The sequence below is a fragment of the Bidens hawaiensis genome, unplaced genomic scaffold, assembly GCF_021521415.1.
Source record: "Bidens hawaiensis isolate Kalapana, Puna unplaced genomic scaffold, B.hawaiensis_p1.1 tig00001412_1, whole genome shotgun sequence".
NCBI lineage: Eukaryota > Viridiplantae > Streptophyta > Magnoliopsida > Asterales > Asteraceae > Bidens > Bidens hawaiensis.
In genome coordinates, this window is record NW_027491079.1 from 2632303 (window position 1) to 2659359 (window position 27057).

At 34.6% G+C, this 27057-nt stretch overlaps 5 protein-coding genes across 5 annotated transcripts; all 5 read right to left on the reverse strand.

The window, feature by feature from the left end:
• Positions 1 to 817: 817 nt before the first annotated feature.
• Positions 818 to 2591, reverse strand: LOC143575150 (28 kDa ribonucleoprotein, chloroplastic-like). Its single transcript, XM_077059593.1, has 4 exons — positions 2256 to 2591; positions 1392 to 1493; positions 998 to 1300; positions 818 to 925 (listed from the first exon to the last, which is right to left on the reverse strand). Exons 1-4 carry the CDS (start codon positions 2589 to 2591, stop codon positions 863 to 865), a joined length of 804 nt encoding a protein of 267 aa, XP_076915708.1. The 3' UTR covers positions 818 to 862.
• Positions 2592 to 3751: 1160 nt separating this feature from the next.
• On the reverse strand, positions 3752 to 5264 carry LOC143574426 (adenylate kinase isoenzyme 6 homolog). Its single transcript, XM_077059052.1, has 3 exons — positions 5065 to 5264; positions 4336 to 4481; positions 3752 to 4231 (listed from the first exon to the last, which is right to left on the reverse strand). Exons 1-3 carry the CDS (start codon positions 5245 to 5247, stop codon positions 4045 to 4047), a joined length of 516 nt encoding a protein of 171 aa, XP_076915167.1. The 5' UTR covers positions 5248 to 5264; the 3' UTR covers positions 3752 to 4044.
• Positions 5265 to 6955: 1691 nt separating this feature from the next.
• Positions 6956 to 11440, reverse strand: LOC143574436 (translocation protein SEC62-like). Its single transcript, XM_077059057.1, has 5 exons — positions 11351 to 11440; positions 8654 to 8968; positions 7787 to 7988; positions 7424 to 7652; positions 6956 to 7330 (listed from the first exon to the last, which is right to left on the reverse strand). Exons 1-5 carry the CDS (start codon positions 11438 to 11440, stop codon positions 7099 to 7101), a joined length of 1068 nt encoding a protein of 355 aa, XP_076915172.1. The 3' UTR covers positions 6956 to 7098.
• A 4999-nt stretch (positions 11441 to 16439) lies between these two features.
• Positions 16440 to 18193, reverse strand: LOC143574443 (elongation factor 1-beta-like). Its single transcript, XM_077059061.1, has 6 exons — positions 18105 to 18193; positions 17898 to 18017; positions 17573 to 17642; positions 17313 to 17430; positions 17104 to 17217; positions 16440 to 16729 (listed from the first exon to the last, which is right to left on the reverse strand). Exons 1-6 carry the CDS (start codon positions 18191 to 18193, stop codon positions 16566 to 16568), a joined length of 675 nt encoding a protein of 224 aa, XP_076915176.1. The 3' UTR covers positions 16440 to 16565.
• Positions 18194 to 20710: 2517 nt separating this feature from the next.
• LOC143575652 (hexokinase-3-like) lies at positions 20711 to 26647 on the reverse strand. The gene is made up of 9 exons (XM_077059965.1): positions 26376 to 26647; positions 24825 to 24972; positions 24546 to 24728; positions 24240 to 24314; positions 23222 to 23377; positions 23047 to 23145; positions 22843 to 22970; positions 22089 to 22170; positions 20711 to 21368 (listed from the first exon to the last, which is right to left on the reverse strand). Exons 1-9 carry the CDS (start codon positions 26645 to 26647, stop codon positions 20982 to 20984), a joined length of 1530 nt encoding a protein of 509 aa, XP_076916080.1. The 3' UTR covers positions 20711 to 20981.
• Positions 26648 to 27057: the final 410 nt, after the last annotated feature.

A 27057-nucleotide genomic window follows, 5' to 3' on the forward strand; every position in this document is an offset into this window, starting at 1 on the left:
GAGGGGTGGGATGCTCAAACCTCAAATTTGACAGAAGAATGTCCATTTTATCAGACAAAACCAAGACTTGCTTGTAACTTTGTGGAGTTCATCAAGTGTTCGGTGGCAGGGGAATGCTTATGAAACTGGTTTTAGAAAAAGCAGAGCTATTGCTAGACGATGGGATCTCTGTTGATTGTTAATGGTGGTTCGGATGTGGTTCAGAAGTTCTTTTTGGTTCCTGACTATGTATCACATATCTATACGATATTATAGTTCGTTTTTAGGGCATATTATATATGATATTTTAAGTTCGAGTTGGATGTATGTGATATTTTATAAGTTTGTAGGAATATGTATGTGAAAATCTCTCTAGAAAATGTTTGAAGTTATGTTGATCATCCAACATGGTTTTTTTTTCTTTTTCAAATTTAGCATGAACGAAACTCACATACATTTGGACGACTCTTAAATTACTTCTTAACGGTTTGATGGCTCCATGTACATTATCCTTAATAAAACAACAGCAATAAAGAACAATAATAATCACGGACCAAGTATGCAACGCTTATCACGAGTAGGTTCATAGATTCGATGCTAGAATTGTCAAACATTGGTCCAAACACTCAAAAGAATATTGTCAAGCATTTGTTACTTATTCAATAAGGTCACAAAATGTGAAGGTATGCAATAAGTATCTTCTTGAGGGCCGTTAAAAAAGGATCTTCTTCACGGGACTGAAACACGATATCATGTAAAACATATATGTTTGTAAACATTTTTTGTCAAACCTATGTGATTTTGCAGCATCACACATGAGCATATGAAGATCAATACATGGTACCTCTATGCCATCACTTCCTTCTATAATCAATAACTTTAATCAAGGCTCGGGCTCGGGCCATTTTACAACTTCCCGAAGCTTTAACGTCCTACCATTAAATTGCTGCAAAAGACCCAGAAACAAAATATGGTTTAAGTGGAGGAAAAAAAAAAAAAAAAGGTCAAGTAGACTAACTGTGCCATCTAAAGACATTGCAGCTTCAAGTTCTTCAGATGATGAAAATGAAAGAAACCCGTATACACGGTTATTCCCGCCTTTACGGTCATGCAAAACTGTTGTGCTGATCACCTCACCAAACTGGCTAAAGTGATTCCTCAAATCCTCAGGTTTAACACTCCATGCAAGATTGCCAGCATAAAGTTTGTAAGGTGACTCAAATACCAGATTCTTTTCAGGCCGGGAACTTGATATTGTGCTTCCGTATTTACTATTCATGTCAACTGAAAACCTTACTCGCATTTCACGCCCATCAACATCCTTTTTGAAAATAACCAATTTCAGATATATGTATTATAGAGTTGTAAAGAATAACAGCACCATGTAAATATTATAGGTACGAAGAACTTACAGAACCGTCTAGAGCAGCAATTGCAGCTTTGGCTTCATTAAGTGAGCTCATGGTTACATACCCGCATCCCCGGCTTATTCCGGTCTCTGCATTTCTTGAGACCTTAAAAAACCAACAAAGTGAATTTGTTAAAACAAATATTATGAGTGAAAGAGCATATAATACCGACAATCGGATCACTTGAAAGCTCATCACTAATAATCTACACTGAGAATATTGTATCAAAGGTTTGAGCTGAAAAAAGCTAAATTATGATAACTGCAATTTTGAACTTGAGAAGGTACTGTTTGAAACTTGGAATGAATTTAAATTAAAAGGGTATTTGTATAAGGAAAAACTCCCAAAATGTTTCTTTTGAAGAGAGAGATTCGAGAATTGTCCCCAAAACGGGAGGAATTCCATGTATGTCCCCTCCAAACATCGCGTTGGCGTTTCTTTCAGGCGGGACAACGAGCTTTTTGTCTAACTAGAAGATGGCATATGTCACCAAAAACGTTGGCCTGACGTGTTTGCCAGATATTTGGTCCGGCCACATAAATTTTTGTTCCCATATTTGGTCGGGAAGCATAGATTTTTCAAATTTTTGGCCCGTTTTTTAAGACAGGTGTCATCTTCTTGTTGGACGGAAAAAACTCATTGTGACGACTAAACGACACGTTGCTAGTGACATGATCGGAGGGGACAAAACAAGAATCTCTCTTCCAAAAAGGGGCATTTTGGGGATTTTCCCTTCATATATATAATTGCATAGGCCTGAGCGGGTATAATTAATTTCCTAAAATCTTCATAACATGTCTGGTTGGGGCATTTCATCAAACACCTGGTGGGCAATATTAAAAAACCGAAAAACCAACAATTAAGTACCTCAACAGACTGAACTGTACCATGGGTTTTAAACTTATTAAGAAGCTCAGTGATATCACAGTTTCTGGGAAGATTACAGACATATAATTCAAATGGTTTGAAAGAGTTTCTGAAATCAGAATCCTCTTGCAAGCTGTACCCATTTCCAGTAGAACTATACTGTTGTTGTTCACCATCAACAAGTGCTGAAACAGTGAAATTGTGTGTTTTAATTGCAGGGTTTTGGGGGTATTGGATTAAAGATGATGGTTTTGTGGTGTATGGGATACGAAGTGATGGGTGTGTGGGATTGAATTTTGGTAGTGAGATAGAGGTTAGGCAGTAATAAGTGGCCATGGATGGAAACCTGAAGAGCTTCATCAAGTGAACCATGATGGGTTTATCGTATTATGATACAAGTCAACGTGTCAAGGTTTAAGAATTAGGCCACAAGAGGACGAGCAATAATGGAAACCGAAACTAAGAAACCGGTGAAACTGAACCAAAATTAACAAAAAATCGAATTAACGGAAGTCAATTTTGAAGCCAGCGTGGACCCGGTTAAGACAACATAGTCTAGCCTTGATTGGACAACGGGGTTCTCCAATTTGGATAGCGTGATGGCCTAAAAAATACAAGAAAGTCGTCGTTCAAAAAAACGATAATCAGTTATAAGTTTTTGTACCCTCGTTTAACCAAATCATTTAAATTTTTATATATTATAGCTTTTATATCTCCATTTCATGCATTTATTAGTTTATACCTCTGTTTCATATATTTCTAATTAAAAATTTTATTCCAAGTTTGGTTTTGGTCATTAACCGAACCGAAAACCGACAAATTAACCGAATAAACCAAACAGATTAACCGAAAACTGTTTGGTTAGTAAAATAGTTAACTGATGACTTCAGTTTCATTAGACCGAACCGTCCTACAGCCCAACTGTAACCCAAGTTGATTGCCCAAGATTTGTGTTTTATCACCTTGGTGGCATGGTATAGAGGCGCAAATCGCAACTGGTTAACCGAGCTAACCGATGGTTAGAAGTCGGTTACTAACCGATGGTTTGGAACCGGTTATACACTTATGACAAGATATCCTACTCACAGACATTAAGGTACCTTACATTGAGATGTATTCAAGCTTTAGAAGGTTTTTTTTGTAGGACAAACAAGCTAGTTAGATTTGCAGTTTTGAGAATATAAAGATTGATATGATATATGTTTGTTCTTGAGCTTATGTGACATTGGAGTTTGGACATCAGCATACAATCTGTTCTAACAATAATAATTTTACAGATTTTAAGTTTAATGCTTTCTTGTCACCTGTGACAACATTTGTGTTAACACATCTACATGTTTTCCCTGTGAACAGATGTCACAATAAAAGGCTTGGTTAAACCGATTTTACTAACTATGGCTGTTTTGAGGACCAAACTGGATATTTGTGACCGTGGCATGCTATTCTTCTCAAATAAACCGGCTGCATTGGAACCCAACCCGGATCCTTTGATGGTCAAAAGAGAAGCTCCATAAATGAACCGAAATTTTGAGATCATCGGACCCAAACTGGACTAAAACTTTAGAATGCAGGATTCTTTCACAAAATTCAAGTTCATTTTTTTTAAACTTTATATTTTTTCAATAAGATCTAAACAACCCAACAATTTTACTAAAAAAACATCTTTCAACAAGACACATTTCAACATAATATCATAGCAAAACCTCTAAATTTCACAAAAGAAAATACATGTCCGGTAAAATAAAGTCTACACTTTATCCTCCACAAAAGTACCTCGACCCGTTACTAATCAGGCGGTGGAGCTCCAGCTTGAAACCCACTCGGTTATCGCAGTTACATTCCTGTTCACGTCATCAACAGTGTCACTTTTCATTTCGACCACAATCTCCTCTCGGTAACTCTCTTTCGCTTCCTCCAGCAGCTCTTGAAAGATTTCACATTCGATATTGTTAGTAAGCTTTGCACCCGAGTAACCCCTACATAAACCAAACGGTTTTGATAAAATAAACAACTCAGCATATTCTAGCACAACTTTTAATTTATCAAGATAAACCGAAATGGCGTTTTTAAAGGTGCATACCGTTTGCTCAAACGGTCATAAAGGACGGAGGTTTCGGTTCGGAGCACGATCACACGGTCAAACCACCGTTCTGGAAAGAAATCACATCCGTGATAGTCCACAATGATCCCTCCGCCTTCCATTATATCCTCAAGCTCATCACAAACCTGCAAATGATATATACACGTATGTCGTTCTAAAATGTTTGGGAATTGGGAATGCTTATCGAAACGGCGTGCTCTAACTAAAACTTATTACTACATAGAATATATTATTAGTTAGGGTTTATTGTAATTATATCTACCATAATCAGCAATATAATTTGTGTGAGTTTCCTTAGTAAATTATCCTCATTGTATTATATTTAGGTTTTCTTTTTAATTATACTCGTTGGGTGTGCATGAAAGCCAAACCAAAAAGCCCTATCTGAAACTGTAATAACCGAATCGAAACAAAAACCAAAAGTTTCTGTTTAGGTTTCGCGTGCAACTAAAACCGGAAAAACCGAACCGAACCAATGTATGTATAATAATCTAATATACAAATTTACCCAAATATTTTAGCTCAAAAATTGATATTTTGGTTTTCAAAACCGAACCAAGCCATGCACACCGTACATAATGTCTGAGAACTTTCATTACTCTACAATTATTATATAGTAAAGATAATTGCAAAAAACCCTAAAAGATAAAATTAAGAAAAACATCAATTAAGCAGAGAAATATGATGATAAAAAAATAAAGAAATTACGAGATCTTCGTTGATGACGCAGCACTGAAGCTCGTCATCCCAGCCATCGTGCAACTCCTTATCCTTAACAAGGTCTCCTATGTTTATATGTTTCAATTGAGTTGACTCAGCCAACGCAGACGCCGTCGTGGTCTTCCCGGTCCCCGGTGTTCCGGTCACCAGTATGTTTGGTTTGCTCCTCATCGCCACCGCCGCCGGCTCTCTTTTTACTTTTTTTATTTATTTATTTGGAAGAACATATTTTCACTTAAGAACCTCTCATGTTCACAAATTTGACATTTGCTTTTTTTGTGGTTGGCCTCAAAGTTTTCCTCGGTGAAATCTTTTTAGACGAAACTAGATTTTCAATCCGGGGCGGTTGGCAAAACCCCAGCATTGAAACCCGGGCGTTAGTAAAATCCAAGTATTACGACGATGAGTTGACACGAATTCAGTCAATACCAACTTAAGGTATCGGAATTAAAACAAAAGGGTCGGTAAAATTCGAGCGTTGCGGTGGTGAGTCGGTAAAACCTGAGCGTTGTTGGTCTCGAGATTTGTGGTGGTAAATCGACACAAATTTAGTTTGTTTCAATTATGCTCATTACGATACCGGAACTACGAAACAAAATAAAAATACAAAAAAAAGCCTTTGTCTAATATCGGACTGCCACTTAGACCAATAAGATGCTAGCGTCGCCAAACTTTCAAATTATATATATTAGATAATTACTATAATAATAATATTAATATTATTTTGTTTGTTGTAAGAAAAGTCATGTTTATAGTTAGTTGTGTATTCAAATTTTTTGTTTTGATATAAAACAACTTCAACTAATATGATCTGTGTTATGTGTTATGAACAATTTTCAATAGTTACCTGATTGTCTTTTAAATAGTGAAACTTGTCTACTAAATACATTATTAGAGTTTTTCTATAGTATAAATTTCTATCCTAATGCAGAGAAAATAATGCACCTTTATATTACTATTTCGTAATTATTTTCTACTTCTTTTACTTCTAAATAAGTTCTTAAGAAATAACACTAATCTTGTGTTAGTTATTGTTATATTATAACGTTGTGTTATTATTCAAGTATACAATAATTATGAAACATATAGGAGTATGAGGTAAGGGAACGAGTGGATGAAACGGAATGGTAAATAGAATTGACAAGAAATGAAATTAATCATTACCATTTCATTATGACTACTTTGTTGCATATGAAAATTAAATGAATCCTTATTTTATGTTGTTTGGTAGCCCGACAGAGAAAGAGGGGGGGGGGCAAGGGCACTTCTCTTTCAACTCGCATCAATTTAGACGAGCGACCATTTTGAGGGCATTTTGGGCTTCAAAAAATCTCTCCCACCGTTGTGTACACAACGATTGATGAACAGGAAGGTGGGGCCAAAACATGAATCAACCAATGAGAAGGTGGACATCACTACACATGGTCTAACCAATACACATATATTATCTCACATTCCTACCCCTCATATCTTCAGAGTTCTAGGCCTCTAGCTCAACCCACTCCGAGTTGTTTTCATCCCACAACCTCATCGCTTCATTAGGAGGCGCTGCTAGTCCACCCTAACAATATTATTCGATCTCTAGAAACTCACAAATTTCTTCACCATATATGGGTCATCTCCTTTTATCCACAAATAATGTGCCTAAAACATGTTAGTATTTTTATGAACATCTTTTATGCTCATAGCCAACAGAAAATTTGCCTAAACACATCACTAGTATTACTATGACCTAACAATATAGTTTTTACAAACAGATTTAACAAATGAACAAATCATAAAATTCAAAGCAAGTTGTCCCTACTAAAAAGATCATGAGCCATTCACTCGTAGCACCTCTGAGGTTAGTTAATAACAAACACAAGCTGCAAATCCCTTCAGACTAAGTGGTGCTATTTTTCTCTAACCACTTACATTTATTTTCATAGTTCATCATAGATTCTAACACTCTTTTAAGACAAATATAAAACCAAACACATAACAATATGCCTTTTTAAAAACTTTTAGTCTGTTTACATTTTCCTATATATTATCATCATCATACAGATCTTTGTCATCTGTACTTTCATCATGCTCATGTTCCACACGCTCAGGGGACGCTGCCTTTTCACTGCCACCGCCGCCATCGGTTACATTGCTGTTAGTTTCAGTACCGTTAACTTCTGATTGCATGCTGTCCATCATGCCCGACAAAGCCAGACGTGGGTCCCACTCAAGAACATCATCAATAATGTTGGAAACCCGCCTCTGATACCTGCACCACACAAATAGATAATGTTGCAATGAAAACTTCTGAAAAGGGTATTGGAGCAATTATAATTGTTTTTAGAAAATTGATAGTAATTACCTGGCCCTAGCAGCCTCATCAGGAGCATGATGCCTCAAGAGTAGTATCGCTAGAACAGCCACAATTGCATAAAACAACCTTGCTGTTAACTTAGGTTTCTCTTCTTCGTCTTTTTTAGGCCAGAAACGGAAAAGTTCCCCCAGTGTTGCTTCCTCAGCAAGTATGTTCGGGAAAATCCAGATGCGTTTCCCAAGTAAAATCCACGATGCGCCAAATATCAGAGCTCTCACTGTCAACATAAAAAAATATATTTACGCATATCATATAATGTAGGTTTAATAATTCATTACCACATTTTTTTTCATTCTGATTCAAAATATCAAAACTCAACAGATATATGGAAAACAATAATAATGAACTTACCCAAAAGCAGGCTAAGGATAAGTAGGAGTACACCAGCACATGAGTAGAGTATGAGAAGCTTTGCCTGATGAGGATACACTGGGAACAAGCAGATTGCGAGAGTCAAAACGGGCCACGATAATGATAAAAGTGTTTGCCAGAGTGGACGCTTGTTTACAAAAGTCCATGCAAAAAATGCATCATTATCAGAAAACGTCTGCTCCTGTAAACATGAAACAGAAAGTAAACATCGAAACCAAATCATTTGTCAATAATATGTCAGTCTTGAAATGTGAGCTTTAGGCTTGTAAACGAACCGAACAAACTATCAGACACAAACAGTTGAACAAAGTTTCTTGTCCGTGTTTGTTCGTTAAGAAAATGAACATGTTCATGCTCATTTGTGTCCGTTCATTAACAGTATAAACAAATGCTTCCGAAAATAAACAAACTAACATAACGGAACATAGATGAACGAACATAACTGAGCTAAAACCAGTTACAAGTAATGTGAAGAACAATGTGTTGAGCCTAAAAAGTTATTATAACTAGACTAAAATGTGATAGGCCAATGAATTTTAAATGAATATAGTATATCGAACTTAAAACAAACGTAAACTAGTAAATTACTAAAATAGCGATCATAAATCAGCATGAACGAACGAATGAACATCAACAAATTTAAAAGAGCCAAAGTTCACGAACATAAATGAATGAATGAGCTATGTGTTAGTGTTCGTTCGTTTAAATAAATAAACATAAATGACGGTTCACTGAACGTTCAGTTCACTTACAGGCCTAGGTGTGAGCAATCCAATGAGAGCAAACTCAGCAATTTCATCCAAGAAATATTAAACGTATGCATGAGAACAAAATATAAAAACTTACATGATAAATCTCTAAATGAGCGGGCCATGTTGACAATTTTCTCTTTCCAGGACGTACGGTTTTGACCACACGGTCACAGCGGACTAAAAGATTCTTTTTCAGAAGCGCATCGACAATATCTTCTACTTCTAGATTCCTACTTGATTCTAAGATGTCTTTGAGCTCTGGATGGTTTTTCAAGAAACTAACAAAATCCTTTCCCCTAAAGTACTCAACACGGGTTTCCTGTAACACAGCCCACCTGGAAACCAAATCTTTATGATCTCTCACTTTCTCTGCAAATAACTGGAATACATCTTTCTTGTTCCCTTGTTTCTGGATTCAAAGAAGAAATAAAGTATATTAATTAAAACAATTGGTATCCATAAAGTACCTCTGTCAAGATTTTAATGTCAGATCAAACCACAGAAACATATATGAAAAGCAAAGACTTAAAACAGATGCAGCATCTAACATCCACAAACTGCATTCCAATTTACAAGTAGAACATATTTCAAACTTTACCTCAATTATTAAACCTTTCTTGAAGGGAAACAAACTTGTTATGTTCCCCTAAAAAACAACTAAAAAGGAAGACTCCAAAACAATACTTCTAGTTCAAGTTTGAAACACATTCACATGGCAAACAATTTTCCTATCTTTACCAGTTTACCCAACTAATGGACACCAACGTTAAAAAACAAGATGTATTAAATAACAAGATTAAAAAGTGAAATCTAAAGACCAACGCATCAGGACATTTCCTTTTCAAATCAAACTTGCACCTTATAACGCCTGTGAGAATACATTTTGTAATCCAGTTTATAAAAAGGCGTATAGTGACAAAAATTTCTACTCTTATCAAAAAGAATAGCGAGCAAGAAAAAGGCAAGTATTACTTTGACAGAAGAACGATAACAGACAAATCCAAAAAAACACTATTAGTGGCGTTTCTGAGATTGATTGAATCCCATCAACCACAACAATGTGGATAAAACGAATATACAATAACTACATTACACTGAGGCGTTATCCTCAAATTACATAAGCAAGCATAATAAAAAAGTATAATGTGACATAATATTTTGAAATCTAAAAACCAATGCAACCATACCATAGACCAAATATATCTGTACTCTCTTGAAGAAATATAAATACACCAAAAAAGAAACCTTCTTGTACGATATAAGAAAAGAAAGTGGCCTCCTCCAAGCACCTACTATCTATCTTATCTTCGTATCATATATATCAAGCAACACATAAATTACATCACAGATAGCAAATGAGTTTCTCCCTAATTAAGGGCACCCAAATGCTACCCAACTTACACAGTTAAAATCAATGAATGCATCCACAAAACAGAAAATATCAACACAACTTCAGGCCTAACTTTGATCCACTTTCTCCTTTCCGGTTCGTCTATTCTAACCCAAACATAAAACATATATGATGCAGTTAACAGTGAAACAAATAACAATCCTAATGTCACATAATTAGCTACTTGATGCCAAATTATGGTGAAATATATGCAGGATCCCCAAGTTGGTCATTTATGAAAAGCCCACTGCAAAGTTGGTATGATGAAATCCATAGTTATTAAAAACCCTCGCTTCTTGCACCTAGGCCCATTTTCCAGGTGAGACCCAATATACATGCTTCTTAAAGTTAACAGCACTTCTATTGGTATTGATGACACATCAAGAAAAATTATCATTTGAACCTTTATTAATTATTATTTTCAAACTACTGGTTTTCATGTTTTGAACATTTTGTTATTCAAGTTTTGGAATTACATTTGAATCTTGACTCCTTTAGAACATTTGGTACTAATTACATGATATTAAATGTTATACACTAGTATCATTTTTCTAATACATAATATCATCAACATCACCGTACTCAGTAAATCCCACCAATAGCAAAGCTATGGTAGGCTCTGAGAAGGGTAAGATGTAGACAGCCTTACCTCTACCCCGAAGGAATAGAGAGGCTGCTTCCAGTGAGAGACCCCCCCCCCCGGCTCGATAGTAGTTTTGCATCAAGCCTATGACACAAGACACATAGCACTCAACCATCGAAACACCGGTCGATTCGTGCATGTGCATTTGTCTTTCTGCCATCAACGCCACCACATGATGCATGACTAACCTTCCGCCACCTTTAACGTTATTTTCATGAAATTAATAAAAGAACGTAAAAAGTAGTGCAGTTTCACCCCCCCCCCCCAATATATACACTATATGCGCACACTGCAAGCAGGGCATTCTAATACATAATATATATTAAAAAATTATTTAAGAGCGTTTTTTTTTCTTAAGCCCTCACTTTTTTCACACCTGAGGGGGTCTAACGCCTTTGATAACCTAAAACCATAAAAAGCCAGAGAACAGCAAAAACTGTAGAAAATTTGAGTAAAATAGAATTACGCAACCGAAATCTAATCACAAAACACTTAGAAGCAAAAAAGCCCTAAGCACACAGCAATTCTCTTAAAAAACCCTAAGCAAAGCATCCATCATAAGTCACCAAATTTCAAACAATCGATAACATCAATTGCATCAAAATTACACCAAATCATGATCGCAACGTAACAGTACGAAATTAACATACGAATTTCAACACAGATCTAACAAAGCCGATTAATCAGAAATAGAAAAGAATAATGTGAATCAATAAAAAGAGGATCTGAAAAATGAGTTAGTTAGTTTATAACAATACCCTAGGCGGAGTATCAGTGTTGGGATCTCGAGTGGCGGCGGCGGCGGAGGATCGCCGGGCCCGCTTCTTATCGGCTCCGGCTTTCTTCATTCTTTTCTTCTTCTCCGTTAGGGTTTTGGTGGTTCTGGTTTTGGTTTCGCCGGTAGCGAGAAAAAGACTGCTTTCTTTCTGTAAGGTGTTTTACAAGGTGTAACGTATAATAATATTATTATAATATGGGTAATTTCATCTTCGTTTTTTTCCGAATAAATGATTTTCAAGAGGTACGACCGTTTTTGGTATCGGTACGATACGGGACTGGTATGATTCGGTACGGTATCCATACCAAATATTTCAAATTTTCGGGATTGGGATTCTCGGGGTCGGGACTGGTACCACTCTTAGCAGAACCTATTTTCAAAGGGTTAGATCTGGTACAAATAAAATTAACCTGCTAAACATACAAATAATCAAGAGTAATTAAATTTTGAACTACAGTAATTATGTTATAAAAAATAAAATAGTGTAACAATAGTTAGTCTAGTTCAAAATTTATAGAGTAATAATAATTACTCCAACGTTAATATAATTACTCTAGTTTTGTACTCTTTTTACAATTAAAGTCATTTGTATTTGATTCAAACTTTGATTCTCAATAAGTGATAAAGATAAAGATATTTATAAGAATTGTAATACGCCTGGTAGTATCATTATAAAGTTCGGCTATCTGATGTAATCCAATGGCAAAAGTCAACTTCATATGCCAACGATCTCAAACAGAACGCTGGGTAGCTCAAGCCAACCCATCTTTTGATCCGGGAAAAACCCACCACCTAATGGTCCGCTACGATAAAACACAGGTTAGGGGTAAGATTTGAACTTGAGAAATTACAGCCTCCGGCCTAAATCTTATTTTCCCTTCAATACTATTAAGGGGTGTTCATATAAGTTATTCTTGTGTTTGAGACGAATGTGAGACAAAAAAAATGTTATATATTCTTAACTCATTTGTAATTTGATCTCGGAAGTTTGTAGGTGAAGAATGCACCCAAAGTTAAAATCATAAAGAACTATATTAGAAGATAAAAGGTTAGTTCATACTAAGTAGTTTCTAGGTGAAGATTGAAGAATGCCCCCTAAAAGTTCTACTTGACTATAAAATTGGGTTCACAAGCATCTTGGTTGATATCATCTCTCTTCTAATAGATTGTTTTTAGTTTCTTATAGAAAAATGTTTTTGAAATTTAACTGTTTACATGACCAGTCTAATAGAGTATTAGAAAACCATTTTCATTTGCTTTCTTCTTCCCCTCTCTTTTTTCTTTGTCCCGTTGTTTAAGTTAAACCAACAAACCGTATAAATGATAACCAGAGTTTCAAATTATATTTTATATTTTCTTTTGCTTTTCAAAATCTCCATACTTTTGCATACGTTGTTAATACTTTGCTTTTTCAAGCGTCGTATATTTTTTCATACTTCATTGCAAATTCGAACCAATAGATATTAGATACATAGTTTCATATTATTTTTAGATATATAACTTTTAGATGGAGAGTGCTAACACCACTCCCATTAGCAAATTGATGTTTGGGTTGTTCACTATTTAATAAAAAACAAAATTAAAAAACCCCAAATTGCAAGCAAACGGTTCGTCCAAGCAATCCAGGTTGCAAGGGTTGCAAACCACTTCTCTTGCCACATGTCAACCAATGAATGGTTGTAATTTTAGTTTCCTCTTTATTTTTTCTTTCAATTAGTTTTAGCCGTAATCTTGATTTTTTCTAATAACGTTTAATAACTAAATTTTTTTTTATAAATCTAAGAACACAATCTCGTTCAGTTTATTTTGTGAACATGCCGGTATAAATTTTATTAAAAATATAGTTTAAAGAAATTATCATTTGTAAGTGTAGTTTATAATTCATATTACGATTGTATCTTGTTCAGGTGTTTTTTAACACGCCGACATAAATTTTTATTAAAAAACATAGTTTATTTTGAATATATATATATCATTTGTAGGTGTAGTTTTATATTTCATAATTGCTAATTTTGTTTAACTACTTTAATAAATATGTTTGACAAATATAAATATTTTAAAAAAAATATTATTAATTTAAATATTTTGTTTGTTTTCTTTATAAAAATATTTTTTTTTAATTTCTAGTCACTTTTAATAATAAAAAAGACAATTATAAATTATATTTATTTAATCGAAAATAATGAAGATTGAGTTGTTAATAAGTGTGAAAAGTTAGGCTTGGTTGGGTTGGTAGGTGAAAGAGAGAGAAATTAGTTTTATAATAAAGATTGGATTGTGTTGGTTTATGAATGAGAATAGTCTAATAAGTATAATCCCAACATTGAAAGTGCTTTCCAAAATGAGGCAACCACAAAAGCTCGTACTTGTGGGCCTCCCAGAAAAGCGGAGGAATCCACTAATCACATGCTCCGTAATATACCAACGGTGCAGTACATTGTTAGTAAAGTTGGTAAAAACAATATTTTTACCAACGTGTTGATATATTTGGTATGACTATATAGTTCGTAAACTAGCAATTGTATTTTTATAAACATTAGTTAGTACAAGCTTTATTTCTTAAATTTTTTAATTTTATTTAATATATAATTTTCTTTCACCAACTTTCATTGGCCTACTTAAAAAAGTAATAAATACGTTGATGTAGTGTTCATTTCATTAATGTATGATAAACAGTTATTATTTATTATTCTTAATTTAAAATTTATAGATATAAAATTATCAAATTTTGTGTGTATAAAAGGTTGTATGTTGTGTGTGTGTGTTTTCAATTTTTCTTTTTTTACTTTTAAACCTATATTTTTCATTTTTTATACATGAGTTCAATAAAACATTTCAAGGGTATGTTTTTTATGGTTTTACGCCGCCACCATCGCAACGTCATCCCCCCCCCCACCCAATACATAAGCAATGACGTAATCGTTTTCTATAAATAGAAATGCGTCTCTTTCAAAGACATCACATTTGAAAGAAAGGTGATGGAAGAAGAAGAAGAAGAAAAGGAAAAACTCAAGGCTCTACGCCTAAGAAAAATCTTTTAATAGAATTACAAGTTGTTCAACAGCAAATTGCGTCATATGATGAAATTCTTAACGCCAAAACTGTAAATTCTGTACAGAAAGATGAAAGTCTAAAAACAGAATCTATTCCTTTACAAACGGCTAAAGGTAAAGAAACGTAAAGTCTGTTGATCCCTGATGCTTAGGGAAAAGCATAAACACGGCAAAAAATGAGCCACAATCATCTTCTAGTCCGGAAGCAAACGGTTCCGGTAAAAACAAATAAAATCCATTTATGGCTGATAGTTTGCCAAAAGCTATTAAACCCACTTATGCTCAAAAGGTAACGTCTCCAAGAAGTCAAAAGTCACGATTTTATGTCATTTTTTATAGAGACCACAGAGAAATTTATGAAGACTGAGCTATCGTTTCAAAATACGTCCAAAATACTTAAGTTCCCTTTAAGAAATTTTGTTCATTGTTGCAAGCCCAACAAAAAGCCACAAGCTTTTCTGCGTAATTCGGAAAGAAGGAAATACCTCTAAAGTTTACAATTTTTTCGATGCCTGTAGTAAAACCGGTAAACTTTTCAAATTCTCCATTTGAAAAAACAATATAAATTCAGCAAGAAGAAATCGATGTGATAAGTCTAAACGAATTCCAATCAGTTTGGTCAAAAGCAAGGGCCCTTGGTCTAGAAGATTTTGAAACCGAACATGTATTTACAAAAAATAAGGCAACAAAAAGTCTAAATTTTCTGTCCAGAAGATAATCCAAATCTTGTTTCTCTAGCATTTTCTGTATGGTTAACTAAATGCATATACCCTTAAACAAATTTACAAGAAATTAACTTGTTTTCCAGAAGGAATGAAGAAGGCCATGAAAACCTTAAAAGAAAGATTGCAGCCACCAAAGATGCTAACATCTATATCAAATGCACATCTGCATTACCTGACTGGTATCACAGAAAAAAATTCTCCTGCCTTACACTTGCTAGAAATCGGTTTAGCTAAGGTAAGAAATGTTCAACCTTCCAAAATTATGGATGAACAAGAAGACGTTAGTCATTGGGTCTCCTTTAGAGTAAATGAATATCTAAAATCCTAAACATCCTTCAGCAAACTTCTGTTGGAAGCTTCAAAAAAGTTAATTATTGCGGTCAAAACTGCATTGTTATTATTCATAGTGGAACGCCCATTTCTGCTAAGGAAAAACAAGCAACAGAGACTATTAAGCAGCAAATCATCTTCAATAAATTTGATGTAGGTCCCGTCACTAAAAAAATATTGTGCCAAGAACTGACTCGCACAATAGAAAAACATATATGTGATGAATGCAGCCAAGGTGACATCTACACAGATGAAATTATGGAAGACGTACGTGAACTGGACCCCACATATGGGTTTATTGATTGAAGAATTGCGTAAGTACCTACGTAACAAGAACTTTAGGTTCCTTTTTTTTTCCTATATAATGTAATTGGCTACAATGGTTAATATATTTTTATTTTTAAAAATTGAGCACAAGGCTCTTAACAACATATCAGTCAATTCAACATTAGCCTTGTTTTTTAGGTGTTTACATAAACAACTTTGGTTTTAAGAAGAATGAATGCATATACTGTCTTAAAGTATGCAATATGCACAATAGTTTTGAGAGGTTGAAACATAAGAGGATAATTTTGCATGCATATGTGGTTTTAGGGGTATTCACATTTTAAGTAGTGGTGTCATCATCTTTACCTGTATCTTTGGTAACTCGATCATTAATTGATTTTGTTAAAATCCAATCATCACAGTTGAGCAATCTTCTTCTTCATAGTTCATACTAAGGTTCGGATGACCTTCATTTTCTACGTTTTATTAAGGTTTTAGGTTTGGAAATCGACACTTCATCATGCGTACCAACACATTAAGCCACTCGTGCTTCCCTGTTGCCAGACAATTCTTTTTAGTGTCATAGCATTCTTTGTAAGTTGTTTAAAATACATGATTTCATATTTGTTTTAGGTGCGTTTCAATAACAATAATAAGTGCAACTCAATCCACTCAAAATTTAAGTTATTCAACATCCAAAAAAGCTAGCCATGAAAGCTATGTGATAGAATAAAATATTGGTACCGAGTTATGAATGTAAAACACAAACAAAAGCCAAAAACAAAATGATCAACCGCCACCATTACATCCGAACAAACCTCTAGATTTTGTTGAAGGCAACAATGTCACAGCTCTGCACATATTCGTTAATGGGCTCAACCGTGAGACGCTCCTCTATCAGGGAATCCACAGAAACAAGATCATCCACAATTGTCAACATGATTGTCATTTTCTTGATCCCATAACCGACTGGAACAAGTTTTGCTGTAAAAATAATAACGATGTCAGAACTAACTCGTCACAAATGAATCCATATTAGTGCATGTTTTCATCAATCAAGTCAAAAATAGCAAAAGAAAAAACAGACCAAGAGTGGGGGGGGGGGAACTTTTGACCCATAACCTAACCCGTCCAAACCAACACCAAAATTAGATGGTCACAAATTAGTCAGATAAGTGTAAGTTTTATTCAAACAAGCCAAAAGATAGCTAAAGAAAGAACAGGTCAAAACTGACCCATCCTTCTTTTAAAAACCTACTATGTATACTCTTAGACAAACAATGAGGCTTAAATCCGGTGGGTTACAATTTAAAAAAATAAATAATCTAAAAATATAAGGTTGAAAGAGTAAACCGTACATGCACCCCACAAAAGGCCAGGCATTTCAACACTGCGGACGGCCTCCTCCAGCTTCTTCATGTCTGTTTCATCATCCCATGGCTTTACATCCATAAGAACAGATGATTTACCACCTAAGTAAACAAATTTCATCTGGCTGTTAATAAAGCATTTTCATATCATTAAACTTAAGTAATACCAAACTACAAACTTAACCAAAGAAACTCACTTTCTTTCTTCTTTGTTGATGCTTTAGCTTGTTCACGTTCTTCCGCCGCCTTCTTTTCCTCCTCCGTCTCATCACCAAAGAGATCAAGGTCGTCATCATCCTCATCAGCAGCAGCTTCCTGAAATATAAAGAGAAACATTGTTTTGTAAACTGAATGAAGTTATATATATATAGATCAAAGTCTCAGTAAGTCTAGAAAGAAACTAAAGAAGAGAAATATGTAATATAAACTGAACTACAAAGAAAAAAACAGAAAAAGCAAATACCTTCACAGCTTCAGCTGCTGGAGCCTGGGCAGAAATTCCAACTCCAGCGGCTTTACCAGGAAAACTACATTAATAATCAAATAAGAAAGAAGTAAGTATAGCTCTTAATCAATCAATAATCTTTAATGTTCTAACTAAAAGCAGTCTCATCAAATCCCCTCAACAAAAAAATCAAATGAACCACCTTTGTTTCAAATTGTACAGCACCATAACTTATCACATTATTACATTATACAATACATATAACATTCAAACAATAATAATAATAATAGTAATAACATGAACAGAAAGCAATGAATTAGGGTGTTTTTAAACAAACCTTGCTGAAAGCTTAGAAGCAACACAGTCGTACCACTTGCTAGCATTAGGATATAGATCTGCACTAGGCTTTGCAGAGACAGCTGCGTAGACCTTGACGTCATCCTTGGTAATTTGATTTCTGAAGCATACAACAAAATATAAGCCCTAACTTAATAATAATAATAATAATAATAATAATAATAATAAATGATGTGTAGGGACGTACCCGGAGATGTAGGTTTTGCCGGAGAGGAAGGATTCGAGAGCCTTGAGGCCGGCTTCGGTGTGTAGATCGGTGAATGTAACAACAGCCATTGAGTCAAGACTTTGAGCCTGTTTTAAGTGATGAGAGAGAGACTGAGGTGAGAATGAAGGGCTGGCTATTTATACTTGGAATGGGAGGAAACCCTAGAGGTGTTTCTTTGAGATATTTTTATTATAGTTTCGCAAAACCCCATTCATGAATTGCGGGCAGTAAAATTTTAGCGTTAAAACCCAAAAAATTAATTTGTCAAAATTAGCATATAATAAAAATATTAACATATAAGAAAACAAAATATTAAATACGGTGTTTATTTGGTTGGCAAACCCGACCAAGCGTTGTTGGTCCCGAGCATTGAGGCAGTAACTTGATACGAATTCGGTAGGTTTTGATTACTTACGTTATGATACCTGAACTAAAAAACAAAAAAATATATATAAAAGTTGAGGTGGACTAACGACCAATTTTTATTTATTAATTTTTTTAGGGGGGTGTCGGTCGGTAAACTTGCGCATTGGTAAAAACCCGAGCGTTGTTGGTCAGTGATTTTAAATAGGCCGCGAGTCTGCGCGAACTCAGTCAGTTTCTTCCAGGTTTATTATGATACAAGAACTAAAACAAAAAAAATAACGTTTGATCACTTTTTGTTACGTTTATTATGGTAACTAAAGTAAAAAACAAAAAAAAAAATCATCAATCATTACGACCAAAGTTCTTATATAGATAGTAATAAATTTTTATTAGCTCTAGTTTGGTTTCAAAATACATAATAAAAATCATCAAACTAGTGTGATAGGTAAATTCATTAATTGGTTTTCAATAATCAATTCAATTTATTCGATTAATTTGTCGGTTTTTCATTCAGCTTGGCCAATAACCAAAACCAAACTTTGCCTAACAATTTTGCTTTGAAATATGTTAAATGAAGGTACAAAGCCTATAAATATATAAAAATGTTAATGGGTCGGTGTAGTTCGGTTAATTTTGGTTAACTGGTGGTACAAAAAAAATGATAACTGATCTTTGTTGGTTATTTGGTTTTCGATTAATTTTGGTTTCATTTCATGGATTTTTGGTTAACGATACAGTTATTGCCCACCCCAAATAAGTTATAGTTAGGTGAAACTAGGGATGAGCGTTTTCAGCACTGGTACCGGTACCGAATCAGTACCAAGTTTTAAGTTTTCGTTACCGGTACCAAATATTTCCGAATTTCAACATTGGGATCAGTACGGTACTATCCCAAGCCCATCCCTATTACTACAAATTTTGTAATGTGAAATTAGTTAACAAAAAATTAGACCCCTTTCTATTTCTCTTTTGAGGCCCCATGTTCAGGATTTTTTTCCAACCCAATAAACAAGCCCAGTCCACTAAAAACATACACATTTGATAATCCGAATTTCAATCAAAATAGAATATTGGAGGTTACATATTGTTAGGAGAATCGAAGTAATCGCCATCTCAGACTGAAAATATTAACTTGTCAAAACATAATGGTAAAAAAGAACCTACATACTACTCAAAAGTGATCTCTTCAGTCTTCACCACGACATCCTTTTTTCCGATGAGACATTTCCATAAAGTTGCAAGTTTGCAACTCTGTTTTCCAATACAATGGTTAGACAAGTGAAGTAAAATATAATAACAAAATGTTAAAAGGATATTTGTGGTACAATGTTGAATGACAATCGTGATAAATCTTGAAATATACAAGAAATACAATGCATAAACATTAAACATGATACAATGTTCAAAAATTAGAACTACATGATATAAATTTAAATATATAACATAATGTTCAAGTATGAAAACTATAGTACATTTTTTTCCGTCACGAGCTATGTACCTACACAGTTACACCTACATCATTAACAATTTTTAAGCACGCAAATGAACATTTAGGTAAATAAGTTTTTTTAAGTCCATGCATCCTAGCTAGCAAAAGCAGAAAAATAAACACACAGTTGGTAACATCAAATGTTGAAATGCACCAACCAATCAACCATGATGAATGCTGTATTGAGTTGTTAGCCCGTTTAAGTGTGCATTGATAACATTATGTTTACACAGTCGATAACATAAAAATATTGAAATGTACCAACGATTGTGAATGCTGGTTAAGTGGTTAGATTGAGTTAGCGAGTTTAGGTGTACGTTTGGCAACCATTCCTAAACTTTACGAAACTAATCGATGTTAAGCCGATCAGTTAGCCTTTGAAATTTAATGCAGTATTCTTTCGATAAGTTTGTATTTTAGGGTTGTATCATTGCTCTTAAATTAATAATTTTGTTCTTGAGTAAATAACGTCAAATATTTTAAACACTAAACTGCTCTCTTTTATTTGCCAAATACGAACTTTCAGCTTCGCGACTGAGCCGATTTGAAATGGGTTATTTCTATAGAAGTTGCTAGGTTTAAACCGTTAGCGCCAGCCATCAGCAACCACTACTGCCTTTCATTGTCAACAGGAGTCACTATAACAAATGTAGCGTCGTGTGCATTCATTCGTATAATTATTTCAACAGACCAAGTCGAAAGTAACATGTAGAAAATAATAAAACCGAAAACCAGACCATCTAAGCAGATTAAAAACCTGTCCGTCCTTAGCTATTTACCAATTTAATAAACCAGAAACACAAATTCTAAAACCAAATTCCTACTATTTTACCTTAGAAATGAATGACTACTACAAAGAACTGCCACAAGCTTCATCTACTGCTATATGACATTTACAACCTTCCCTTCTATACACAAGACCAAAGAACCATTTACAATTTACAGGAGAGAGGGTGCTATATATGTATATTTATATCTTAAATATATATAAATATATTTGTTCATAGAACCTGTACCATATCCACACTTCTGGCTGAATTTGAAGCAGCCAGCAAAGCTGCCCCAATCCCCGATCCATCTTCCATCTCTTTCAGAATCACAAACGGGGCGATTTCTTCACCTAATATTTCTGCTACCGCTTCGTTTAAATATTCTCTAAAAACGGTGTAGCTCGTGTATAGCCCCCCCTCAACTGCCACCACTGTTCGTCTCATTTTACCACTTTTTACACCCTTGATTCTTCCACTGGTGATGCCACCTGTACCATCTCGACCAATCTTCTTCAAGATCCCAACAATGCCTGCAGCTGCCAACCGAGCAGCCCGTCTTGTCACCACGTCACATATTTTGACTACTACTTTTCTAGCTTTTAATGGGACATTGTGTATCTGTTGATGCATAAAAAACAACCAAAAGCTTTATAAATAGTTTACTCACAAGATTTTCGAAAGTGTTTAATGGGTCAAAATAAGTCGGGTTGGATCAACCAGTAAGCATTTAAAAAAAATAACAAATTCAATAATGTTTAACAATGTTTATGAAAACAACACTCTAAAACGATAACCCATTCTCTTTTAGCTACTAAAAGTTTGACCCAAATAAGATTAAAAAAAGAAAACAAGTTGACACATTTAATAAAGGTGAAAACAAGCCAAACCACTTGTAAACTACTCAATCTCGGATTCTTAAAAGCTAAAATCAAGTCGAGCTTAAACGAGCGGGAGTTCAACATAAGCTTGTTTAATAAACAAGCTCGAACCCGAGCTTAACTTATCAAGCTCAAGCTGGCTAGAAAACCTATTATTATATAATGCTTATTTAATATAAATTTATACCGTTATCGTATAAAAATTTTGACAAAAATAACCAAACAGTATATATTATGTTATATATAAAAATTTAAATTAACATATAGAAAAAGTAATTAAAAATGTATACAAAATAATTAACAAATAATAAACGAGCCAAGCCTAAACTTGAAAAATCTACTCACGGGCCAAGCCAAGCTCGAGCTTGGGCAAAGGAGCTCAGCTCAAGTCAACTCATTTACACCCCTATTTATAAATCTAGTGTGTGTGTGTGTAGAAACCTAAAAGGAAAAATCTTACATCCAAGGTTTCTTCTAAAATCTTGGCAACTTCACTCAATTCAGGAGACTCGTCTTCATGCATGGCCGCCATTAGCGGTGTACTGAGTAATATCAAGAAACAATAAAAGTTCAATTTTCTTCACATGGAACTTATGGGATACTTTTGAATCGAATTTAAAAAGGGTAAAAGAAAATATGTTTTTATAGTAGAAAGAAGACATCCACTTTCTTTGAAAAGAGAAAGATAATGAAAAGTGGGCTGCTTTAGCACATACTGATTAGAATATAAACAGCGGACCACCACAGCAGTTTTAGAATTATACATTTATTTTAAGCTAATGAAAATAAATAAATAAAAGCCGCATGACAATAGAGCAGAAAATGACAACAAACGAACTCGCCTGGTTGTTATATACTTAAACGTAAGATTCAAGAGTTTGGTTGAAAACAAAAATAACATTTCTTAATTTGATGTTCTCACCTCCCACTTAGTAGTTAATTTATTTATTCAAAAGAACTAACGATAGCAAATAACAAATTACAACCCATTTTCATGCATTAAAATACTTGCAAAGGAGGATTGTCTAATAATTAACACCTACAGCATAAATCAGAACATTGACTTTGTATGCCTATTAAGAAAGTAAAGTGGCAACATTATTGTTTCCACCTTCCTAGTTTCAAACGTTCAATGGAGATCTGTAGGTTTAATTATATGAGATAATAATGTCCAATGCACCTTAATGAAGGGTATTTTGGTAAGAAAAAAATACCTCAACGCAAAGGGTGTCGACAGCTTAGAAGAAAAGGGTCCAAAAATATCAGACACTGAAGACATCTTGCAGATCACCCTTCTTACTATGTCACCTAAATACATTCCTGATATCATTTTCTCAAAACCCTGTAGCATGATCCCTGTATTAGTCACAATAATAATTAAAAAACCTGCAATTACATAACCATGACACAAAATTAACCTGGTCATTAGGATTCTGGCTCTCAACATCAAGATCAATGTCGTATGACGTTCTAGGCAAATGTGAGGACCAAAAGTTACCCCATTCCATATTAATAACCTGATTAACATTAAGTTACATAAGTGAACTGAATAGTTTTAAAAAAACAACAATTGATTAGATAGACCAAAGATACCATGCCTCCTGAAGTCGTTAGAAGACCTTGGCATTTGATAACCGCATCAGCCCGCTCTAAATAACAGGCATTGGTTCCTGTCCCGATTACAACTGCTGCAACTGTGTCTTTATCGTAAAAATGCCCGACAGCCAATGTCCCCACACTATCATTCACCTGTTTACATTGTACCAATGATTCAGTTTTGGAACAACATTTGACAGATTTCCTATAGCACCCTTGCTTTACAGTTAACTTAATCTTATACAATTTAACAAGTATAATAGGCTAAAATGCAAAACTAAGAAAGTGGTTTTGCAAAAGGTGGAAAGAAAGTGATGTTGCAAAAAGTGGAGAAAAAGTAAAACCTACAAAAGCAACATTTCACTAAAACCTAAAAGGGCAGTCTTCGATAAAAAGTTCCACTTAAATTCCCCTACCACTTTAGTTTGGCTGCTTAATCCACCACTTTGATAAATGACTAGATGCTGACTTCAGCCTTTGAGAATACAAAGCAAATAAAGATAAAAAAACAAATGTTGATGTTGGGTCCATTAAGCTAAATGACCCATTACGGATGATAAAATCTACTTCACCCCTCCCCACCACCCAACAAGATCAAACTATGATAAATTATGTGTGTTCTTTGTGCCACCTAAGTCCTCATTCCTCAATCAAAATACATTACTCAAATAGCCTCCAACGTCCAAAAATAAAATTTATGCTTGCTAAATGTTTGTTGCCAACGGACATCTTTCTCATGATATTTGAAAGATAACTAGTGTGTTAAGAACAATATGCATTTCGATGCTAGAATGTTTTAAAGATGCCAGTTGAGGATATTGAAAAATAAAAATAATGCTGCTATTGAACGTTTCGATCTTTGACACGCATGTATTCTAAAGTGTAAACATGCAGGTTAGTATCTACACCAAATAAGAGAGAATTCGGACAGCAAACATTTAGCAAGTATAAATCTTTTAAGGCTTAAACCAATATACTGAAAAAACAAAAATGGAGAGGAGACTGGTGTGCTTACAAGTGCAGCAACATTCATATCTAGACCTCTTCTAGACAGTGCTTTTTTCAGGCATTCAACAACATCTTTTTCCACCTGAAATAATAAGCACACGGCATTAGATATCTGACGATACGTTTGCATAAGTTCATACTTCAACTATCAAATGGTATCATATATACACTATGAACTCAGTTCTCAATTTTTTATTCTAGAAAAGTACATCACATTACTGCATTTTTGCAGCAAATTTTTACAAGCATTCTGCATTGCTGATGGCGCTAAACAGATATTTGACAGTTGATATTTGCACATGTTTAAACTAACCATGTCATCAATGGAAAAACCTTTAGTCCACTTGATCAAAGTGCCTGATGAGACAGACGTCTGCTTCACGGGAAAAGAGAATGTAAATCCAAGATCTTTTCCTTTAATTTGTGAAATCTGTGAATTATCTTCTTTCTTTTCAACAAATTCCTTCAAAGACAAAGCGATAAAATCGAAAAACTCCTGCAAATAACAGTTAAGACATCACATCAATTCTCATAAGCCTGCAAAGATACAATTAGTTTTAAGAAAATAACGCTGCTTATAATTTGTCCGTACCTCGCTCGTTCTGGTCATTAAATGCGGTGGAATAGGTTTTCTCTCAACATCATGTCCAATAATAGACTTCTGACCGCCAAGCTGGATTCTAAGAATCCTAAAATTGGTTCCTCCAACATGTAAGGCGTAATATATTCCACTTTCACTCCTGAAAAACAGAGACATGTCATCAATATCAAGAACAACAAACATAAAGTACCACATATTAAGCCATTACAACGATGACATATTATTAAACTACTAATATATTCACTCAATAAATTCATAATGTGGCATACAATAGTTGAGATAAGTGGAAATAATAATTTAGTTGAAACTGCATTAAATAGCAGCAACACAACAAATGCCTCTATGACATATTCTTTACACATGATAGCTGTCCATTTAAATATCTTGTTCAATTTGGTCAACATAATTTCCACTTTACTATTTATAACCAAAGACATAACTTCAACAACCTAGACTAAAAAGTCAACACAACAGAATATTAGTAAACAGTAACTCCATGCCAGATAAGCAATTGACATAATCAAGCTGGACTCAACCCACCATTGGTTGACTCTCATTAAATTACCAATAAACATCCTCACTTGCTGGTTCAAACATAAACTTTCAAAAAGATCAATTCAAAAAAAAAAATCAAAAGATTTTACTCAAACATCAACTTTCAAAAAGACTAGTTCAAAGTTAAAACAAGCTTCTAGGGGGTTAAATGTTTAAAATCTAAAAATAGTATGTGTCATCAAATAATATTCAAATATCAATCAACATACACTATTTATATCTCTAGCAAAGTCAAAAGGCAAAATCAGATTCTGCATTAAACCAAAGTCAACCTAATTAAGCAAAGAGAGTCCAACAATACCATAATTATAAACTTCAACAGACTAGAGGTGCACAAATCAGTTTAAAACCCTAACCCAACAGTCGAAACCGGTTCGGTTCTGTCAAAACCGGTTTTTGATCATTTCAGTTCGTGTTGAAAACGGTTTCTTGACCAGGTTATGACCAGTTCTTGAATAGTTCCTGACCGGTTTGGCCGGTTTCGATTTTGTTAACCGGTTTCAACATTATCAGTTTCAAACTAGTTCGATTTTCAGTTCAGGTCGGTCAACCTAATTAAGCAACACAGAGTCCAACAATCATCATTTATCGAGGTGCACAAACTGGTTTAAAAGCCAAAACCGCTTCAATTCAGTCAACAAAAGTCAAAACCAGTTTATAATCAGTTTCGGCTCAGTTTGAAACCGATTTTTTCACCAGTTCAATTAACTTTGTAACCGCTTTCGGTGGAGAGAATTACAAACCGGTTCCAAACCGTTTCAGTTTCGGTTCAATGTTCGGGTCGCCAGGTCAGGTCGGGTCGGTTAACCGGTTTTTCCTCACCTCTAATCATAAGTTCATAACTATACATTTTAACAGACAACTGTACAATTAAAATTAAACCAGCACTCACAATAATCATACATTTAACCTAACTCATTAACACTAGCAATAAAAAAAAACATAAAAATAAATATTAACAATTATTATTAAGTAATAACAATTTACCCGTCCGGAAGCTTATCAACAAAAGTAAGCAACATCTTAAGCTTACTCCCACCTTCAGAAGCCAACCCGGCGTGCATCTCAACCGCCATCGCATCCACCACCTGCTTCAACCGTCCAACCGGAGTCGAAGCCGTCAATTCAAACTCATCCACCGCCGTCACAACTCTCCACCACCGTCTCCGGCTTCGTACTCTCCTCGCCGCCATCACCGCCGCGATCGCACAACTCGCAGCCGCACAAGTCACCGCTAACCCTAACCCTAACTTCCCCATCTGTTATTCAAATAACCGATGACTTAACCTATTTCCGTCTCGGCCGCCATACCGATTCGTTGGAATAGAGAGGTTGTTGACTAATTAGTTAACGGCGTGTTGAAAAGATAACGGTAACTGAGGATAGGTGGTTTCCGGCGAGTAACGACGGGTAATGCAGAGAAGGTGTTCGATGAAATGCGTGAGAGAGGTGGTCTTTGGACTGAGAAAGCGAACTGGTGGGTACATATATATTATTGTAGAATGACGGATTTGCCCTTGGTTTTGTTATAAAATATTTCTTTATTTTTAGGTGATCTAATAAGATATACGATATTTTTAAACAAGTGATGATGTCTTTTTACTTATTTTGTCTCAAGGTTCTTAATTAAGAGGCGGAAAAATAGTTATTTATTTTTATAAAAATATGC

Bases quoted from the DNA above. Each gene is read 5' to 3' on its own strand.
- LOC143575150 (XM_077059593.1), bottom strand. From the start codon at position 2,591: ATGGCCACTTATTACTGCCTAACCTCTATCTCACTACCAAAATTCAAT. The intron at 1,301-1,391 runs GTAAGTTCTTCG...ATTTTCAAAAAG, and splicing joins TTGCTGCTCTAGACGGTTCT to GATGTTGATGGGCGTGAAAT. The intron at 926-997 runs GTTAGTCTACTT...GGTCTTTTGCAG, and splicing joins CAATGTCTTTAGATGGCACA to CAATTTAATGGTAGGACGTT.
- LOC143574426 (XM_077059052.1), bottom strand. From the start codon at position 5,247: ATGAGGAGCAAACCAAACATACTGGTGACCGGAACACCGGGGACCGGG. The intron at 4,482-5,064 runs GTAATTTCTTTA...TATCATTTGCAG, and splicing joins GCGTCATCAACGAAGATCTC to GTTTGTGATGAGCTTGAGGA. The intron at 4,232-4,335 runs GTATGCACCTTT...TGGTTTATGTAG, and splicing joins TATGACCGTTTGAGCAAACG to GGGTTACTCGGGTGCAAAGC.
- LOC143574436 (XM_077059057.1), bottom strand. From the start codon at position 11,440: ATGAAGAAAGCCGGAGCCGATAAGAAGCGGGCCCGGCGATCCTCCGCC. The intron at 8,969-11,350 runs GTATTGTTATAA...CTTTGAATCCAG, and splicing joins ACACTGATACTCCGCCTAGG to AAACAAGGGAACAAGAAAGA. The intron at 7,989-8,653 runs GTAAGTTTTTAT...TCATGTTTACAG, and splicing joins CTCATTTAGAGATTTATCAT to GAGCAGACGTTTTCTGATAA.
- LOC143574443 (XM_077059061.1), bottom strand. From the start codon at position 18,193: ATGGCTGTTGTTACATTCACCGATCTACACACCGAAGCCGGCCTCAAG. The intron at 18,018-18,104 runs GTACGTCCCTAC...TGTATGCTTCAG, and splicing joins GGCAAAACCTACATCTCCGG to AAATCAAATTACCAAGGATG. The intron at 17,218-17,312 runs GTGAGTTTCTTT...TTGTTTACTTAG, and splicing joins ATCAACAAAGAAGAAAGAAA to GTGGTAAATCATCTGTTCTT.
- LOC143575652 (XM_077059965.1), bottom strand. From the start codon at position 26,647: ATGGGGAAGTTAGGGTTAGGGTTAGCGGTGACTTGTGCGGCTGCGAGT. The intron at 24,973-26,375 runs GTAAATTGTTAT...TCTGTTTTTCAG, and splicing joins GTTGATAAGCTTCCGGACGG to GAGTGAAAGTGGAATATATT. The intron at 24,315-24,545 runs GTTAGTTTAAAC...TTATTATTTCAG, and splicing joins GTTTTTCCATTGATGACATG to GTGGAAAAAGATGTTGTTGA.